Below are 18041 nucleotides of genomic sequence, written 5' to 3'. Positions count from 1 at the left end.
TATATATATATATATATAACATGAATTTCATGAAGGAAAATATCGCTGAAAACATAACCTTACTCAAGACATTCATATTTGTTTCGATAACCACTGAACGCATTGAAATGAAACCGTATTGTGTTACACAGGGAATGTTATGATATTTCGTCAATAACTTTATTAATGTTTAAGAATTTTTGTTTTAATTTTTTTTCGAAGAATTTTCTGTTCCTTACTATTTAATGCTGCTTTGTTTAGATTGATTATCAATATCAGCTCATTCAATTGTAGTTCTAGGAAATAATTTTGTTTTGAGAAACTGGAACATAAGTTTTTACATTTTAAGGAGAAGAATGGTAGGACAAAGTGTTATAGCAATCATGTGATCCAGCTCGAGCAAACAAAAAAAAAAAAAATGCTAAAATAGTATAATGAATGATGCAACTAAGTTTACATATTTACGAATAGTATAAATGAATTATATGCGGGTGTAAATGTTGACTTTACGAACTCCTAAAAGTTTTTTAAAAAAAAGGAATGGAAGTAGACTTATACACTAGTAATAAAGTGGGGCATTCATTTATTGCAAAATATTTATACATTATAAATAATTAGATAGATATAAATAACTCTCTCTATCATATTACTATTACCAATTATCCCTTTCTTAAACTGTTTTTTAAAATATATATTTTATCATATTTTCATATTTTCTCTTGCATCATATTTTCTCTACATAGAAAAGTTTCTTTTTCAAAACAATGCTTAAATTAAATCCAGTAAAAAAAATTATGAATAAGAAAAGTTATGATAATTTATTCAAGAGTATTTCAAAATACAGGACACAATAAAAACTTTTAAAATTTACCATAAAGATAGAAATTTAAAGATTCCGACACATCATCTGGGTTGAATTCACTTACGCTCACAGCAAACTCACTTTTACAATAGGTCAACTTCATCTTCATTTGCTGAGTTTAAGAAATCCTCCTCATCCTTATCCAAACAATTGGAATCCACATTTTTAGGGATTACTCTGCCTTGTGTCTAAGGAGTATTATTTGACTCATGATCTCTATAGGAATAATAATTGTCTTGCCAACAGCGATCAACTTATAGCCCCGAAATACGAGAAAGTTGCTATCTAGTAATTGAAAATAGGGAGTTGACTTATACGACTTATACTCTGAGATATTGGCTAAGTAATTATATTTCAAAAATGTATTTGTTCATTTCTATCTAACTCTATCATAAAACATCACTTGATAATAATAAAATTACAATTATTTAACTAGCATATTACTTAAATTGTTAACTATTTTGTAATAGTTTTTGTTTAATTTAATATTTTTATATTGTTACAGGCAAAACCTATTCCATAACAAGGCCTACTGAACTACCAAAAACATTTTCAATCACACCAACAAGTAATTTCTATTTTTATATTTAACTATGATATTTCTTAATGGCTTTTCATGTTAAGCTAATTTAGCATTGGATATCAATGAAGAGGTATGCAAAATATAATTTACTTTTTTTATGATTTTTCTCAGGTGGTGGTTATTGCATTGATCTTCAATAAAATAACACTGCTGCTATTCTGCCAGCTTTGACCTTTTTACTGGAATTAAACCGAGCATGAGTTCGGTTCAGTAGCAGTAATGTTACTAAACCGATCTGAACTGTACGGTTAATCTTAACCAATTAACCTTAAAAACTTCAAAATTCTTTAAACTCTTGCATCATTTACTGGTTTATAGTAAAAGAATGAGAGAAAAAATTCTACGAAATTCATAAGATTTAATATTGAAAAATAATGTTTAACCTATTCAGCATTGCACCATTTAACCTTAAAAAAGTTCCTTAAACATTTGCATTATTTATTAGGTTTTAGAAAAATAAAGAGAAAATATTCATAATAAAAGTCTACTAAATAAATAGAGTAATGTTATGAAATTTCACTGATACAGTCGGACCTTTATTTAACAAAGTCACTAAATTCAGATAAAAAGTTCCTTATACAGAAAATTCATTAAATAGAAATTCATAATTTTAAATACTTAAACAACACAAAACAGGTTTTAAATTCATTAACACTAGGCATAATTAAAATAGCAATTAATACCTTTTTACCTTGTAAATTATTATCTACTATCGAACTGTTTTAAATGATTTTAGCATTTCATAATAATGAAGGTTTCACAATAATGAAGGTTCTTGATGATTTCTTCATAATTTCTGTCTTCACCCTCCTCACGTTTATTGCAGTTTTGTTTTTATTTTTTACACTGTCCAAAATATCCACTTCAGTTAATGTTTCTGTGGTTTCAGCTTCAGAATCAATAAAAAAAGAAAATCATTAATGAGTACGCCATCATTAATTTTATGGTTCTCTCTTAGCTGTACCCATGTATTTTTTTTAAAGTTCTTCGAAAGGAATATCCTTGTCCTCCGCACTTTCCAAATTTTCCGCGCTGACTAAGAATCCAGCTTTAATAAAACTGTTACAAATCTGTAACATCATAGTTCCATGCTTCAGAAATTTCTGTTATTCTTTCTTATAAATGGATTTTTGACTTAGATTCCTGTTTGAAATGCAAACAAAAAGGGAAAGGGATTTTACCGCTTTCTCTAAAAGTTAAGTGGCTACAAAAATCAATTCAAGGTAATATCCCCCATAAAATACATTATCAAATTTAAAATGTAATGAAATATTTTGGGAAATAGGGAAAGTGGATCTCAAAGAAATGTTCATTAAATGAAAAATTCACTTCGCTATTTGGAAGTTATTTTGTGAAGAAATTTCCAAAATGTCCTTGGTTCCTCGAAAAAAATCACAAATTAAAGAACTTCTCAAAATGGAAGTTCGTTGAATAGGAGTCCGACTGTATGTATTCCATCTAAAACTTTTTAAATATATATTTATGTTGCAGCAATTACTTGGACTCAGACTGTGGACACTACAACAGTTAGTAACATTCATTTGTCTGTACCAGGTAAGGATTTTTAATTTAATTTTAATATATTTTTGAAGAATTAAAGGTCGTTCAAATGTGACCTTGTTATGTAGGATAAAACTGATAACATTTTAAGTGTGATTATTTCTGCTCTTAAGTGAAAATTGGTCTTAGTCTTACTTTCAAATTTGCAAATATCCATGAAATGCTTTATAGTGCTTAAAAAAATTTATTTTTCAGTATGGTGAAATGTATGCGTACATTGTAACATTTCACTCTACCCCTTTCTCTCTATTGTCACATGTCATGCTACATTACATTAACATATACTTGCAGTTCAGAAACAGAGTATGTTACAGATCGTATTTCAAATTTTACAACCAAAACAAAATCTTCTTCTTCTTATTGGCACGACAGCCCAGGATGGGCCTATGCCAAGATATTCTTCCCTTAGCCTAGGTTCTCCAGTTTATTATCTTTAAAACTTGTTGGTCCTTTTCAAGGCAGTCTAAAAATCTTAGGTTTGGCCATCCTCTTTTTCTTGTAACTGTTAGCCTGGCACTGAAAACTTTTTTGTTTGTTCTGCCATCCTCCATTCTTATAATGTGGCATACCCATTTAATCCTTTGAATTTTAATAAATTTAATGACATCAGGTTCTTTATATGCTTTGTAAAGTTCCTTGTTTGATCCTCTAAACCAGGTACCGTTTTTACTTATTCCACCAAAAATGCTTCGCATTATTTTTCTCTCAAATCTGGCTATCATATTTTCATCTCCACGTGTCATTGTCCGGGTCTTACATGCGTATGTAAGCACCGATCGTATAAGACATTTATAGAGTAACATTTTTGTTTTTCTTTTTATTAGACTTGACTTAAGATATTTTCTTAGACCATAACAACACAAAACAAAATCATTGAATCTATTTATCATTGGATACAAAATCAAAGCATTTATTTCTTTTTAAAATTCGAAAATAAAAATGTAAAAGTAAATAATATTAAAATATTTAATCGCTGAATCCAAGTTTTTTCATTTTAATTAAAATGTGTGTTGTCACACTTTACCCAACTCTTTTTCTTTGTCTCAATTTCACAAATTCCTTCCCCATTAAGTGTAAACATACTATATGTACCTGGGGATTTCTCAAAATGAATAAAAAATAGTAGTAAAAATTTTTTAAATTGATCTTATACTGTCTTCTGTAAATAATTTTTACTGAATGAAAAAACTCTACAGTTTTTTTTCTCTTTGAAATGAGAACCATAGTGTTCAGTTTTAACCATAGTTTCAGTTTTCGTTTTTTAGAAGCCCTGAAAGGTGCTTTTCAGATTTTTTAGGAAAGGTTTTTATTGTGCGTTTTTAAAATGTGCTTAATTTTCAATTTTTTTCTTTACCGTATCGTTTTTCTCCACATATTTTGCAAAACCATGGTTTTCTCATTGTTTTCTGCTGCATTTTGCAAGATATTCTCAATTTCAGGCTCCCTTTTCCACCCTCTGAATTTGAACTGAAAAATCTCTCTATCTTTTTTGGTGGCTAATATTATCAAGAAAAGAGTTCTGTGTCAGAAACTAGTTATTTTATTATGATGATGTAAAATCTTGGAAAATTATTTTGCATAATGTAAAGTATATAGTGCTTAAAAATAATTTATGTGCTTTAAAGGGGCTTATTTTTTCTTGAAAGATTTGACTATGCACCTTTGCTTATTTTCTCTACCAATTCACCTGTCACACGCAATTCACACATCTGCTAGTAGTTCATCTTACATGCATATTATAAACATTCGCATGGAGATGTAAGGAAATAGGATATGTAGTGAAAAAGTTCCCCTATAAAGTTTTATTCTAAGATTCACTTCAAAATTGGCTTTCTTTCTATGCAAATAACCATAATGACTGAGTCTGTTTACATAAATATGTTGTAAAGAACCCAATCAAGTGTTTGAGTACTTCATAAATTAATATGCAGTACTTAAGTTTGAGTGCAGGTTAATCAGATCTGAGAAGTAACTAAAATTTTAAGAAAAGTTTTTGATGAATGATGAATTAAAACCCTATCTTGTAAAGCTAGAAGCAATTTTTGATTCAAATTTAATTTTATTTGTTAGAATTATATCCTACCTATCCTAATTTTTTTAGTTAAATAATTGAACTTTTCTAATTCTCAGAAAACTTAAGAATATAATTTTCAATATTATTGACTTCATTTGATGAGTATTATGTTGCTATTAAGTTGAAATTTATTATAAAATTATTTATTTTAAATTGATTAATTTATGATAACAGTTTAATAATATAATTAGTACATTATCAGTAATCAAAAAGGTGTTTAGTTTTTTGATAATCTCTCAGCTTTTATTTTAAACTAGTGGGCTGCGCCCCCTGCTCGCTAACGCTCGCCATCCCCCGAAAATTGCTACGCAATCTTATATGGTTTGCTCCGCAAACCAAGCTCGCTTCGCTCGCTACTAACTTAGGTACATTGCCAGGGTGCGTAGCGTTTGTAAAAAGTACTTAAAGGTGCTTTTTGGGAGATTTCGTTTTTAAAAGCTTTTAAAGGTGCTTTTTTCAGCTGGCGTTTTTAAAAAGTGCTTTTTTTTCACGAATAATTTTTTTTCCTTCAGTGATATTTGGCGGATCCCCTGCATTTCACGAAAAATGGGGTGTTTGCTATGTAATTATTCACACGGACTTCATGTAGTACCCACGTTATGACTTGCGCATGCGCGCACACTCGAAACTGAAACCCGAGTGCTCCAATTCGGAGATCCTTATTAAATGTTTTTCTTTTTAATTTATAATTTTATTCTTGTTTATTTTATTTTACTTCTAAAACTTTTTTGATGTATGGGGTAAGGGTACCTTTGTTCAGAGTCAAGTTGAATTCACTCGGTGAGGTGGGAAAGTACTGATTGTTTCGATTTACGTCCGTTTCTTTTTGAGTTTCTTTTTATGCTAAAACTGTTCATAAAAAGTTTTTGTTTTTCAATATTATCATTGATTCAATATGAATTTTTTGAGTGCTTGAAAATTTTTGTAAAGTGCTTGAAAAGTTTTTAAAAAGTGCTTATTTTTGATTCAAAGATTTGGCTACGCACCCTGATTGCAAATGTACAAAATTCTAAGAATTCAAAACAATCATTCAAATCCATATAGCAACTTTTTTTTCTAAAAAAAAATTACATCTTTTTAGTAAGTATAAATTTAGTAAATTAGTAAGTTAAAATAAATTTGAATTCAAATAAATGACATGTAATTCGTTAAATCTATTAGAAATGTGCTATAGTATAAAATCTTAAGATAAAATTTCTAAAACTGATATCTCTTTAAAAAGGTTAAAATTTCGGCTATAATTAAGTCTATTAAAAATTTAAATAAGTGAATTGCAATGGAAAAACCTGCATAAACAAATAAATTCTAGTAAAACAAATAAATTCGTGATATAAATCAAAAATTGTCAAATAAATTCGTAATACATAAATTCGTGAAAAAAAACGCTTTCGACAAAAAACCAAAATCGAGATCTATCGACAAAGACTTCTTCCTAGCTTATGCTCTCCCTGGTTATTTCAGTTTCCGTTTTTAAGAGCGCTATATGTTGAGCCATCTTAGCTAGATTTGGCATGTGACATTTTTAGCTGTAATAATTGGTCTATTTTCTAGCGTTGCCATTCGGGAAGTTGTAATGAGGCTTTTTTTTATCGCCGTGTAAGAGAAATATATATATAGATGATTTGGCATGTTTGCATAACACATTTTAATTATTTTTTTAGCTAAACATCACGAGCAAATGATAGACACAACAAAAGTGGGCAAACTAATTATAACACCAACAAGTAATATTTTTCATCTTTTTTTTAAGTATGGAAATTTGAAATAAATTAATTCAATGATCAATTCTATTTTTTTTCCTGTTCTTTGTAGCGTACTATGTAACTGAAACAGTTCCTACCCAATCTACTGCACTAATGCACATTCCAGTACCAAGTAAGAAATAGCTTAACATCTTAGAATGCCAACATAAAGTTAATTTTTTTTCTGGTTAATTCTATGTTTGCTTTTTTATTCATTTTCCTTCTAAATTGCATGAAGTATTACTTTGTTTTCATGACACTGTTTCTATGTCTTGTTTCATGAAAATATTATTTTTTTATTTGTATTTCAGGTAAGATGTGGTCACAATATATGATACCAACAGAAGTGGCAACTTTTCATTTTACTCCCGCTAGTACGTAATTATTTTAAAATTTGCTATTTTTTTATTACAATTTCTAATAGTTAAGAGTACTTATTGATTTCTTTTTACGAAAACATTCAGACAAATGTGTTTTCTTCGATCAAAATGTCTTAAGGTAAATAATTTTTGTTGCCTAATTTATGTACATATTTTTTATATGCAGTTGTTTGTGCCGTACAACTGCCTTAATGATGTTCCCACTTTTGTGCCACCACATTGTTTTTGGTCTATTTAATGAAACTAATTAAAATTCACAATTATTTGTTTATAATTTTTGATAGTGTTATTATTAACAGTCACCTGGAAAGTCATGAGAAATTATGGAAAGTCACGAATTTCTATACTGACCAAAATTTGTCATGAAATCTCATGATTTTAATTATTTTTTTTTAAAAAAAAACATGGAAAGTAATGGATTTAGGGTGCCAAAAAATCTAATTTTTAAAATGAAATTACCCCCCCCCCCACCAATTTCATGGTCTTCCGAATATCTGAATTTGTAACAAAAGCCCCACTAACAGTCATATTTGATTAAAATATAAAATGTTTTTATCATATTCTTTAAAAATTATGGTAATCTTTCAAAAATGAAAGTAAAAATATAATTTCTAGAGAGAATTATCTTTTAAACATCTGTGATGTCAGAATTTTCGTTGTTTATTTAATTTTTTACTTTAACAATTTAAAATTCCAGCTGAAGCAAAACAGTCATTGGCGAATTTTTTTTATTCCAAAATGAGAACAGGAAAATCAGGAGTATTTCGTACCATTCTAATAAACAGGAAAAATATCTTTAGAATAAAATTCTGCAGAAAAAGAGAAAAAATAATTTGCTTTTGTATTTTTTTCAGCTATTTTATTGCTTTAACTCTTTCATTGCTCTGTTTTTTAAATTTAAAAATATGGAGATGCAGAGTATAACAGTTTTGGTTATACCTATCATTTCAATTAATGTTATGATAATGCTTTTTTAAATTTATTGTTGTGTTATTTATTTTATTTTTTGGAGAAAATATTAACTTCGCTTAACTAAGACATGAAAAATTCTTGGAATTAGTCATGAAAAGTCATGAATTTGAAAATCTAAAATGTAGCAGATACCCTGTATTGATATTTTTTTTAAAAAAATTCAGATTAATTTATTTTCTTGTATAAAACCATATATTTTCTTGTATGAAAGCATTTGTTGTTTAAAAGCCCTAAAAGGTGCTTTTTTCATGAGCTGTATTTAAAAAGTGCTTAATTTTCCCTTTTCGAAAATGAGATTTTTTTCTTAACCATGTCCACCACGTATTATGCGAAAACATGCTTTTCCCTTTATTCTATTCAATTTTCACAATTCATTCAACCACAATGCATTTGGGCGTACCATCATTCTTTAGCGTATGAAAGTGCCCATCATTTTACATGTTTGTTGAAATACTTGCAGATCTGCATGTGCGTATACTGAGCTGGATTAAGTGGGAATTATTCTTATGTGCAACTCTGCTGCATTTTGCAAGATATTCTCAATTTCAAGCTTCATTAACCACCCTCTGAAATCGAACCGAAAAATCTCTCTACCTCTTTATGATGGCTAATGTAATCAAGAAAAGAGTTCTTTGTCAGAAACTAGTTATTTTATCATGATCATATAAAGTCTTTGACAATTATTTTGCTAATGCATATAGTACTTAAAATATTTTTTTAGTGCTTAAAAAGTACTTGAAAGGTGCTAATTTTTTGTTGAAAGATTTGGCTATGCATCCTGTTAAAGCAAATTTAAATTAGCTAATTTAGCCAGTCTCAATTTTACAGTTCACTATGGCCCTGAATATATTTGCAAGCAAAGAAGTTAGGGCCGGGATAGCCTGGTTTGTAGGGCTCTGGGCCCATGTCCAAGAGTTCAAGGGTTCAATCCCAGACCGGCCAAGGACTCCTTGTGTACTTAATGGTGACTGATGCACGTTAAATCTGTCAAATCACAAAGTCCTCCACGTTCCCATAACAAATCAATAACTATGGGGTACTGGTCTAGGAGTTTCTTTGTCTTTTGGATTGGGTTCAAAGTTACAAAGCTACAGAGTTGAACATTAGTAGTGGTGAACCCAAAATTGGGTCAGCTGTTCAATGACGTATATATATATATAAAAAGAAAACAAAGAAGTTAGTCGCTTATTGACATCAGAGACTAGAGCAAAAAAGAATATTGTTTTTTGTGGAATACGTAAAAAGAAATTTAAATTAATCAATCAAGCCAGACCATTAGTGAAACAAAATTAAAAAGTGGCAGAATGAGATTATAAATATAACTGAGGACTTACTAATAAAAGATATGCAACAAAGCAGTCATTTTTTCTTACCTTAGCCAATTCTTTTCTTCATTTAGAAGATGAAACATTATTTACTTATGATTAATCAGCTCTTGGGCTCCTTAATGATGTTATTGTTTCTTAATTTTTTGTAAACTTTTGTAAAGCGTGTCTTTGAAGATATTTCTTTTTTTTTCCTACTTCATTTCATTAGCTATAATTGAGACTGAGTCTCTTCCTGTGGCTACAACAAAAGTGCTGGTGAGAATTCCTACTGGTGAGCGATAATGTATTTTATCTCATTGTTTCTTTTAATTTTATCTGTTTAAATTTAGAATTTTTAACTTAATAGTATTATAAAATACAGTTGGCATGCGATATAACAACCCCCACCCCAGTCCAAACAAAACAGGCGTAATAACGTTATTTAGTCCTATCGTGTACACACAAAAATAAAGCAAATATTTCCTTATAATTCATAAATACTGAACCTATTTTCAGAAAAACATGCTATACGTTGAAAAGAATTATGAAACTGAAAGAATATTTGACATAAACAGTTTCTTAAGTCAATAATGAGCAAGCATAAATCTATTACATTAAAAGTTTAAAACACATTAAATTTTTTTTAAATGATATCTTTAATATTAGGAGTTTTTAGAAAGTCATTTATGCAGCTTCTTCTACATTCTGAAATTTTCTGTCATGAAAACCAGGACATGACATTGGGACCTCTTTGTTCTGATATCAGATATACATTATAATTTTTAATTATTGTAAACAAAGTGCTTTCCAGGTATTTGAATACTTTAAGCAATTTGGGGTTTTGATTTAATTCTTCTATCCATTTCTTTCAAAATTTCCTATTTCTCTTCTAAGTATATAGCAGTAATCTGTTTAGGATCAGCAGTTTTTGCTAGAAACCATACATCCACTATATGGTAGCTTTTCTTACAGATTTCCACATGGTTTTTAAAATCTTAATATTTTAATATGCTATTGCAACATACTGCAAATTCCGAGTTACACTTTTAAGTTAGTAATCATGTCTAGATTAACGACGATTACGCAATGAATAATCATACGATACGGTAGTTTTTGCTACAGATTTCCGCATGGTTTTTAAAATCTCAATATTTTAATACACCATTGCAACATCATATTACAAATTCCGAGTTACACTTTTAAGTTAGTAATCATGTGTGGATTAACGACGATTCCACTGTAAATTAGCGCAGTTTTGTCAATTGTTTTTCCGGTAGTTATCAAAACGGATTTTCACTTAGTTTCTTAAAATCTCAGCATTTCTATATGATATAATTTCGGTCGAAGTATAATGTTTTACTATTCTAAAAAGTATTCTCATTATATATTATAAATACGATAATTTACAATAAGTTTAAATTTATGATAATTATCAAAAACAATAATATCATGATAATTATCTACATCAAAATCTAACAAGATATTAAGAACAGCTAATATGTTTCTATCCAAAGCATTGTCCTTAATGATAACTGTTAAATACAAAGTTATCAGGATCGCTGATAAATTTTATTAAGGTAACAGAAGTATTTATAAATGTAAATGGAAAAATACTGTAACATATTTTGAAATATTAATAGGAAATAAATTGTGATATTATAATTCTGATACCAGTATAGTGTAAGAAAGTAAGTGCAATATCTGAACAGAGAAATGGAAAGGATCCTATATAATTTACTTTCTTTCATATTCAAGCAATTTAATAGTAAGCAGTGTAATAGGAAATAGTAAGTTTTAACAGTACAATGAAACAGCCCAAGCAGCATTGCTTTAAAAAAAAAAACAAAATTATGCAATGAAATATTATGCATGCAAACAGAATAGCATTGCTTTGAATAATAAGTTAAAACAATGAAACAGACCGAACAGCATTGCTTTAATTAACAGGATTATACAATTAATACAAACGGATCATTGCTCTGCATGCGAACAGAACAGCATTGCCTTGAATAATAAGATAAAACAATGAAACAGACCGAACAGCATTGCTTTAATTAACAGGATTATACAATTAATTCAAACGGATCATTGCTCTGCATGCGAACAGAACAGCATTGCCTTGAATAATAAGATAAAACAATGAAACAGACCAAACAGCATTGCTTTAAATAACAAGATTATACAATGAAACAAACAGATCAGTGCTTTGCATATGAACAGAACAGCATTACTGTGAATAATAAAATAAAACAATGAAAAAGACCAAGCAGCATTACTTTAAATCACAAGATTGTATAATGAAACAGGCAAAACTGCAAGATGTCGAATCTATTTTTCTAATGCCAATTTAAATCTAACTAAAATATATGATTTCTTCAATAGCTTCTACAGTAATAAATCATTACTGGTAATGAATTTTGTTTTCAAAATTAAAGTTTTTATTTCTTAAAATGTCATATTTTCACTTGGATATTGTTTATTTAGTTCCTATCTTTAAATGTTTATGTAATTGGAAAACATCCATTTTTTGAAAAAAAATTTCCAATGTTATATTTATTAAAATTGAACCATTTTAAATAAATTTTTATACGCTCATTCTAGCTCATACCGATTCCTATAGTTTCCATTGAATCCAAAAATATGTTTCAAAAATAAATAAAATAAAAGCAATATATTTTTCTATTAACTAATTTTAACTATAATAGAAACACTAAATTTTTACTAATAATCTGTGTATCATATTTCAAATGATTGATTTTGCTGTTTTATGTTTAGTTTGTTCAGAATAAAAGGTGGTATTAGAAAATTCAATAAAATGTTATACTTTATTCTTTCGCAATTGTATAATTTTTTATTTTTTTATTTATTCATTTTGTTATGAATGTAAAGTTTTATTTTGATAAAATATTGTTTACTTGATAATTATTAACTTTAAAAATCCCTTTCTTTAGTTACTACAAAAGCAGAAACATATCCTGATACTACATTAACGGTATTTTTCCCTGTTAAATGTAAGATTTTTTTTATTGAATGTTCTATTTTCTTCATCTGGAAACACGATAAAATTAATAATGTGTGTGTCATATTATAAATTGTAAAAAAATTTTAATGATTCATGCATAACTAATTACTTTTGTAAAATTAAATGTTTTTGTTCTTGTAATTATCTTTAGTACACTCAGTATCCACTTTAAAGAGGCAGCTTGTGCTTAATGCTTTCGATAATTGATTTCTTTATTTTTGATACCATTTAGTAAAGGCAGCCTGTTCTGAATTCTTTCATTATTTGATTTCTTTATTTTTGATACTTAGTATCAACTTTGTAAAGGCAACTTGTTTTTAATGCTGACCACATAGTCGCAATCAAACAATTGATCAGAAAATTATAGAGAACAAGTTTTTGAGACAATAGTTAGTGCATTTCATTTCAAAGTTACAGTACTGCGAATATCAAGAAGAATTATTTTTTACAATGTCACAGTTTCCAGAAAATGCAACATTCTTTTCTTAACAGCATTGTTAATTTTTGGCATTGTTGGATAACGCTTGTGTTTCAAATGCCCTAATGCGATTCTTTGAAATTTAGTTTTTACATCACAGTATGATCATTGAGTACATATATAATGTCATTACAGATTTGCTACTTTGCGACATTATACCAGTGTTGCCAAAATTTAAGATTAAAAAGTTGCAAATATGAGCTCCAAAAGGTGCAGATTCGAACATTTTGTAGCCCCCAAAAAACATTTTTTACACACACACACACATATATATATACAGTATAAAGTCGCGTATCCGGAATCGGTGGGACTTTCCGAAGTCCGTATATTTGATTTTTCCGTATAATTGACCTCCAAGGTAAACAAAGCTTAAAATGATTTGAGTCTAAGAAGCAGAAAATAAACAAACATTATTTTTCGGGCAATAATGTTTTAGTATTAGAATGATATCTAATCAATCATAAACAAAATATTAGAAAAAAAAATAATTATTGCTATTCTAAAAATAAATATAGAAAATGAAAAAAATTCCCAGTTATTAAAATATGAATCCACCATTTTGAACTAGAACGATTCAAGCAAGAAGGGGAAATTATGGTCATTCAATAAGGTGGGTAGGTGGAGAAGAAAAATTCATTTCCTTCTTACTTGTCATTCAAGTTGAGGGCGGGGTAGTGACAAATTCTTATTTTCTCTCCTATCATTGGCTATCAATCAAGCATAAAGGCGTGGCATGCTAATTGGGTTCTCTTTATTTTTTCTTGTGTGACTAAAGGGGATTCCCCCTCCACTTTAACATTCAAAAAGGTTCCAGGAAATGCCTCTTTTACTAGCCAGCTGCATAGGAAAGAAGGGGGAGGGAGGGGACTCAGTTGTGCTCTTTTGAAAACAAATCTGCCCCTCCCCTTTCCTGCATTCCAGAAGAGGAGCATCATGGTCTTAGTAGATCTTCTGTTCTCTTTTCTGTTGATTNATATATTATTTCATTATAGATCTCTAGAAGCTGAAGAAATGTTTATTTTGATTGTTAAAAAGTGTCCGGGAAATCGACCCTTCCGGAAAAGGGACGTTACACTGTATATATATATTTCTACTAAATTTTAAAGAAAAAAGTTAAATTTCAATGCGTTGCGTTAAAAATTTTGTCAAATTCAATATTTCATTTTAACTCAGATTAAAGGTCGCATGATTTATTTTTCCAGAAGATAAATGATTAATAATGGTTGGAGTTAAAGATTTTTTCTTATCATACTCGCGGTGCATCTTTCCATAGGTATCTTTGCGATTTCACGAGTCTACGATTTGAGACATAGATATGGAAAGATTCTAGACTCCGTGCAGCAAAACAAATCAAGAATCAAAAACTAAAGCGGATGCGTTTTCAAAAACACACAAAAAAAATTTCCTTTTTAAAAAAGATTTAGAAACTGACTTTTCAGAATCATTTTTTAATGGGAAGGGGGGGAAATTTTAAAAATCCAAAATTTCTGTAGGAAAAAAAAGTTGCGCATTTTTAATATTTGTAGCGTTTGAAAAATAATGAGTAGCCCAAATTCTATTTTTAGTAGCGGGGACTTTTAAAAGTAGCCCAATCAGTCAACACTGCATTATACTCAAACACCAATAAAAAAATGATAAATATTTTTTAGCAAAAAGCTCCATCACTTCCAAATATTGTTTCGAATCTCCAAAACATTGTTTATGGAAGAAACAGAATTTGTTTGAAGTTTCGGATTTTACTCTCTCAGGATTGAAGTTAAAAGAGCAAATACAATATTTTGCTCCTTTGATGTTTTTGAATGCTGAGCAAGGAAAAAAAACTATTAAATTTATTCAGAATGTGCCCTATATATACTCAATGTTTATTAATATCAAATGACTAAATGAGTGTTATTTATTTATATTTTAGTATACTAATATTTATTTATAATCATAATGCAGCTAAGAAATATGTCTTGACTTTTGAACCGAAAGAACCTGAATTTATTCATATAACCCCATCAAGTAAGCTCTTTTTTATACTATTAAATTGTTTATTTTTCACTGCATTTAGTTATTTATGAAATATTCTGATTTTAACATGTGTTTGATAAAACTCTATTTCTACATTTTTTCTGAATTCTTTTTACTGTTAAATATTCATCCCTACTTTTCTTACTATAATCACCAAACCATACCATACTTCATTTCTTACTTTGTAGTAGTGCCTTATTTTTTGCTATATTTTGTGTTGAAACGTGATTAAGGCCGCTAACTAGAGCTGTGACTAAGGCATACCAAACATGTTCCTAAATCTGTCCGAAAATTTTCATGTACCCTACTGCTACTCCTGATTATTCTTTTAGGATAGAATTTGTTGTTGTTGTTGTTTCTAATGACACTTTTACAATCCAAACACGCAAGCTTTGCAAATTAAGTCAGGAAGGTTTGCCTTTCATTTGATAAGAGAGCAAAGTAAGGGTGAAAGTATGTCTTGGCTCAGAACCCCACAGGTAGATGGCAGCACCACTAGATCATGGGGTTACTTCCTAAATTTAGATGTAGATTTAAGGGAAAATAAAATTTTCTTTAGATACCTGTACTCGTGGTATTGCTCAGCGGTCGACCACAGAATTACGAGCACGTGTATAGCATGTAGTTAGTGGAGTCAAGAATGGAGTCCAAATTCTCTAACCACTGGGCTACAACGACCCAATATTTGTTTTCATTGTAACTGAGTAGAGCAAATTATTCTCCTTTTTGTTCGTTATTTGCTCTTTTTAAAAGTAGTTTGGTGTATGTATGCTGTGCCAAAAATATCCAGATTTTTACCTTTTTTTTAATAAAATGTATTGACTTTTTTTCCCCTCTACTAGGCATAAAATATCTATCTATATATATATATACAAGTGAACACATACTTTTTGCTGAGTTACTTTTCTGATATCTTTTTATTTGGAATATATTTTTAAGATCAAAATAAATTATGGTTGAAATGTATTAATTATGAAATTAGTTTATTTTCTTAGATGGTATGCATTATTCATCTATATTTTAATCAATGCAAATCTGAAGCAATTACTACTATTTTGTATTTTTTTTCTTTTTATAGCTTTTACTGTAACTGAAACAGTCACTCCAACAACTGTAGAAACTATTTATGCTCCTATGTACAGTAAGTATGGCCCAATATTCTTTAGCAATGTATTAGGTAACAGGACCCCCACTTGTTTGCACTCGCCAACCTCGAATTGTTACGATTATTTTTTTTATTTGCTTCAAAAACAAAGAACCGTTACTTTATGATTTATTTTTGTAACTCAAACTTGAATATCCTTATCTATATAAACTCTGTGTGCGCTAGTAAAATATATTTCACTACATTAAAAAAAAAACAATAATTTATCAAATCTTTATCTATATAAATCCAGTGTGCACCGGTATAATATATTATACTATATACAAAGAAATTCAAATATTCCTTAGCTTTTTTGTATTCTAATTGATATGTTATTGGTATTTTGCCTTGATAATAATTACTTTCTGCTTTCGACTTTAAAAAATGTGCTCCATAGTGAGATATTAGTTTTTTTTTTATCATTTCGCTTTAAGTTTTGTAATAAATGTTCAAATGAAAATCATTTGACCCTTTTGTTTTACAAGTTTTTGAGCTTTTTTCCTTAGATTTCAAGGTTGGCAACTATTAGAAAACTTAAACATTTTGACAGTATATTAGTCCTACTTAATAGGTAGATTTTAGAAAACTGATAGTGCTCTTATTTGTCTGGCTTATATCATTGCTGGAGAAAAATGCATGGTGGTTTGCAAGCTGGAAATGGTTTCTACAGACATGAGTATATCTGAGCTTAAACCCTGATTCGAGAAAAGAAAAACGAACAATTTGAAAAAGGAAAACCGTGAGGGAGGAGATTTATTTTTCTATATTTTGTTGTTTCAAGTTGTAACATAGAGTTTTGTAATGTTTGTGCTATAATTTATTATTTGATCTACTGGAATTTTAAGTTGGAAATTACAGTACTCAAAATTAGAACCCTGGCACCTAAAAGCTTTGTACTTGTTAGGTAGAGTTGCAAGTTTGTTTTTGGAAAATGTATCTAATCCTCTCAAAATCTGGCGAGAAATATTAAAAATTGTGCAGGACCACTTAAACAATATATATGCAGTATTTGCACCAAAAGATATAGACATTGTACAAGTAATAAAAGAATAGCATTTAAAAGATTTGAAAAGGCTTGTTTAACCTACTGACGGTTCTACACGTAAAAATACATATTTTAACCTGCAGTCTTTTCTGCATTGCAAAACCAGTTTTTCTGTGTTACTAGATAGGGAAATAGTGTATAGGAGAGAAACATTCTACCAATTTTGCATATTTTCTAAAAAGCCAGTGGGTTAATGAGTATATAAATATTAAAAATGTTCTATTGTTTTTTTTAAACTGATATATAACATAGAAATTAAATAATTTGTCTTGCATGTAAATTTTCATTGCGTTGTAGATACTTTTCAAAGAAGATATAAAGTGTATCTTATTCTTAGAAGTTAAATTTTTGTAACTAAATCATTAATTCTTTGATATAAACTTTTTTTTTGCTACTCATTATCTAATAAGTGCAATGAAGAGTTAAGAATATCAAAGGAAAAAAAGTTGAAGGTTTTTAGGGAATTAAAACAAGTCGAGAAATCTAAAATGGATCAAAGGAATCAAGTACGGAACAGCAGGAAAACACTATGGACAGGTAGTACAGAGAATGAAAGGACATCCATGCCTTGTTTGAGATTTGAACCCAGAACCTTTCTGATGAAAGGTCTGCTCCCTGATTGCTATGCAGTCCGGTCAGCAGAATGTCAAAAATCATATGGAGAGAAAAAAAATCAAAGAATTTCCTCAAGAGAATCTCCACTTTGACTTAGACCTGGAAATAAAATCAAGAATTATATATAGAGGTAAAATAAAATAAGACTTGAAGAGATTGTGACTTACTAACTGAGAGCAAACAAGCAGCCATTTATGTGAAATAGTGAAAAGTCTTAAAGTAGGTCAGAGCCCTTGATGATTTGCTTTGCAATGTTGATAGAGAT

At 29.1% G+C, this 18041-nt stretch overlaps 1 protein-coding gene across 1 annotated transcript in view; it reads left to right on the top strand.

Annotated features, from left to right (window-relative positions):
• LOC107436429 (uncharacterized) overlaps positions 1 to 18041 on the top strand; it is a 208279-nt gene that overhangs the window by 55016 nt on the left and 135222 nt on the right. The window contains exons 49-57 of the mRNA XM_071185916.1: positions 1347 to 1409; positions 2916 to 2978; positions 6720 to 6782; positions 6871 to 6933; positions 7112 to 7174; positions 9689 to 9751; positions 12411 to 12470; positions 14901 to 14963; positions 16051 to 16113. Coding sequence (XP_071042017.1) covers positions 1347 to 1409; positions 2916 to 2978; positions 6720 to 6782; positions 6871 to 6933; positions 7112 to 7174; positions 9689 to 9751; positions 12411 to 12470; positions 14901 to 14963; positions 16051 to 16113 — 564 coding nt within the window. The remainder of the gene's footprint in view (positions 1 to 1346; positions 1410 to 2915; positions 2979 to 6719; positions 6783 to 6870; positions 6934 to 7111; positions 7175 to 9688; positions 9752 to 12410; positions 12471 to 14900; positions 14964 to 16050; positions 16114 to 18041) is intronic.

This window comes from Parasteatoda tepidariorum, chromosome 9 (genome assembly GCF_043381705.1).
Source record: "Parasteatoda tepidariorum isolate YZ-2023 chromosome 9, CAS_Ptep_4.0, whole genome shotgun sequence".
NCBI classification, from domain to species: Eukaryota; Metazoa; Arthropoda; class Arachnida; order Araneae; family Theridiidae; genus Parasteatoda; species Parasteatoda tepidariorum.
This window is presented reverse-complemented; position numbering and strand designations above follow the sequence as displayed.